Source organism: Penaeus monodon, chromosome 15 (assembly GCF_015228065.2).
Source record: "Penaeus monodon isolate SGIC_2016 chromosome 15, NSTDA_Pmon_1, whole genome shotgun sequence".
Classification (NCBI taxonomy): Eukaryota; Metazoa; Arthropoda; class Malacostraca; order Decapoda; family Penaeidae; genus Penaeus; species Penaeus monodon.
In genome coordinates this window covers 32,928,232-32,930,531 of record NC_051400.1, presented here as the reverse complement: position 1 = coordinate 32,930,531, position 2,300 = coordinate 32,928,232, and the positions used below count along the sequence as shown (strand labels likewise).

The following is a 2,300-nucleotide window of genomic DNA, read 5'->3' as shown; positions in this document are numbered from 1 at the left end:
TAGTTTGAGAAATAATACATCATTATGAGCTTCCAATTAATGCAAACATTATTTCAATCTACAATATCTCCATTTCCTCATAAAAACAGGGCATTGTTCATAATGTAATTCCCAAAGCAAACATTTTCTTTCGGCCCTTACTTTGCCCGACGACTGCACGCCCTTCACCAGCGTGCAGAACAGGATGACCCAGGCGGCGCCGAGGCAGAGCGCCAGCCGCCAGTCAGGCAGCCCGACGCCATCGCTGATATCGTTGGAATAGTTCAACACGTACTTGCTGTGGAGGAAAGATAAAAGGATAGAATCAGAGAATGGATAACGTAGTTGATCTGTTTCACAGTCAGACAAATATAAGTATCTTCCGACATATTTTATGAGGACAAAGAATCTATCAAACTTTGAGATACATACTAGAAATATTGTTCGGACGACGACTGAAAGCCACTAGTTAACGAGGCATTGATAGCATCATCGACGCAGTTTTCGTCAGCCCACGCCGGGTCACAGGAGGCCCATGGGAGCTCAGAGCTGAAGGACTGAAACAGGTAGAACAAGGTGATGGCCATGAGCGAGCAGTAATATGTCACAACCGACCATGTTCCGACCATCTGCCCGTACCCGACACCTAATAATAAAAATTTAATTAGATATTGTTTTATTTCGTGGTACATGTAATTCTAACTGCGAGAATCCTGTCATTTACAAATTTTACTTCCGAGAATCAAAACATCTTTGGATAATGAACTTAAGCTCTGAATATATATCATCATTTCTGTTGACCTTTAAAGATTGGACTCTTTATTTACAGAGTACGGAAATAAATGTCCAAATCCCACCTTTTACGGCCGGTACCATCTTCCACACTTTGACGCTGCCGGAGGAGGAGAACTGCCCCACCGCCAGTTCCATGAAGTAAAGAGGCTGTACCAAAAGGGGGGAAAATGAAAAGAAGTTTAAATATATCTTTCTGTGTTCAATGGATTTTAAGATACCAAAATTCATTGGCTCAGATGTTCATATAATTGAGATAAAAGAAAAAGCCTCCTTTTAAAATATGAAACCTTTTATATAACATCTCTTTTATCATAAAATGGGAAACATTTTCAAACAAACATTTTCCCGCCGTTGAATTCACTTACCCTGCCAATGAACGTAAGAACGACGAGGTATGGAATGAGGAAAGCCCCGCCGCCGTTCTCATAGGCAGTCATGGGGAACCTCCAGATGTTCCCGAGACCCACCGAGAGGGACACACATGACATGAGGAACTCCACCGGGTGAGACCACTGCTGACGGCCCGTGTCCTCACTCGTTCCATCGTCATCTTCGGGTATATCCTAGGGAGAAGTGCGAGATATATAGATAAGATCCATACCCCAAAATGTTGAAAAGGTACGAATGAGCATGAATTATTATTCTCATTCGTACCTTTGCATAGATAGGATAATACGTATTTCTGTTAAGGTGCAAAGTTTGATTAATCATATGCTCATTACCCTTCATGCTACGATAGTTTCATCCACATCATTAGAAACTATCCAGCGTTAGATCGAACATCGGCATATAACGGCTACAGCATCTTGGCGAAATTTCAACATTCGCACAAGATGACACCCGTGACTTTGCCGTTCGGGTTTCGCACTTACTATGGTCGTCCGGGATAGCAGCTTCGTCCCGCTGCTAGACATCAGGAGATCGTCATCGCTGCTCATTTTTACAGCGACTGACGAAGATTTCAGTCCCGAGTCCCCAGCGTGGACGGATGCGACTTCTTGCTGATCGGTTCCAGGGCGGGTCCACTCGGGACTCAGTTTGGAAAATTTCGCCCCTTTCGACGCGGCAATTGTGGGCCAGAATGACATTGTTATTGTTTTATGTATACTTTCCTTTGTGTCTCTCCTGTACGGAAAGCTTTGATACTGGCGAAAGTACTGAGAAAAATAGAACAATGTCCAGAACCAGATGTATGTCAAGTTCAACAGACGTAGAGAACAAAAATGTTATCAGAAACTTTTTCTTGTAGTTTTTAGATCGTTGTGTTCGCTTAGACTGTCAGTTGTCTTATGGAGATCCTAGGGTGAAACACCGCTTTATAAAAGACTTAATCAGCTGTCCTTCCGGTGAGCTGATTGCGTCATCGTGGAGTTCCTCAGTTATCAGTAGCATCACGGGCCTTATCAATTCGTATCTTATCTCGTTTATAAACATTCCATGATGCAATTGGGATTTTTCCTTGCGCGGGAGACAGCAAGACGAATCATCCTCAGAAAGGAAATTATTTACTTATTTACCATTCAGAA

The 2,300-nt window shown here is 42.8% G+C and overlaps 1 protein-coding gene across 1 annotated transcript in view; it reads right to left on the bottom strand.

The window, feature by feature from the left end:
• LOC119581971 (sodium-dependent nutrient amino acid transporter 1-like) overlaps nt 1-2,074 on the bottom strand; it is a 4,691-nt gene extending 2,617 nt beyond the window's left edge. Inside the window, exons 1-5 of the mRNA XM_037930155.1 lie at nt 1,647-2,074; nt 1,140-1,337; nt 837-921; nt 412-625; nt 142-277 (exon numbers count right to left, since the gene is read on the bottom strand). Of these exons, the coding sequence (XP_037786083.1) occupies nt 142-277; nt 412-625; nt 837-921; nt 1,140-1,337; nt 1,647-1,862 (849 nt within the window). The 5' untranslated portion in view covers nt 1,863-2,074. The remainder of the gene's footprint in view (nt 1-141; nt 278-411; nt 626-836; nt 922-1,139; nt 1,338-1,646) is intronic.
• Nucleotides 2,075-2,300: the final 226 nt, after the last annotated feature.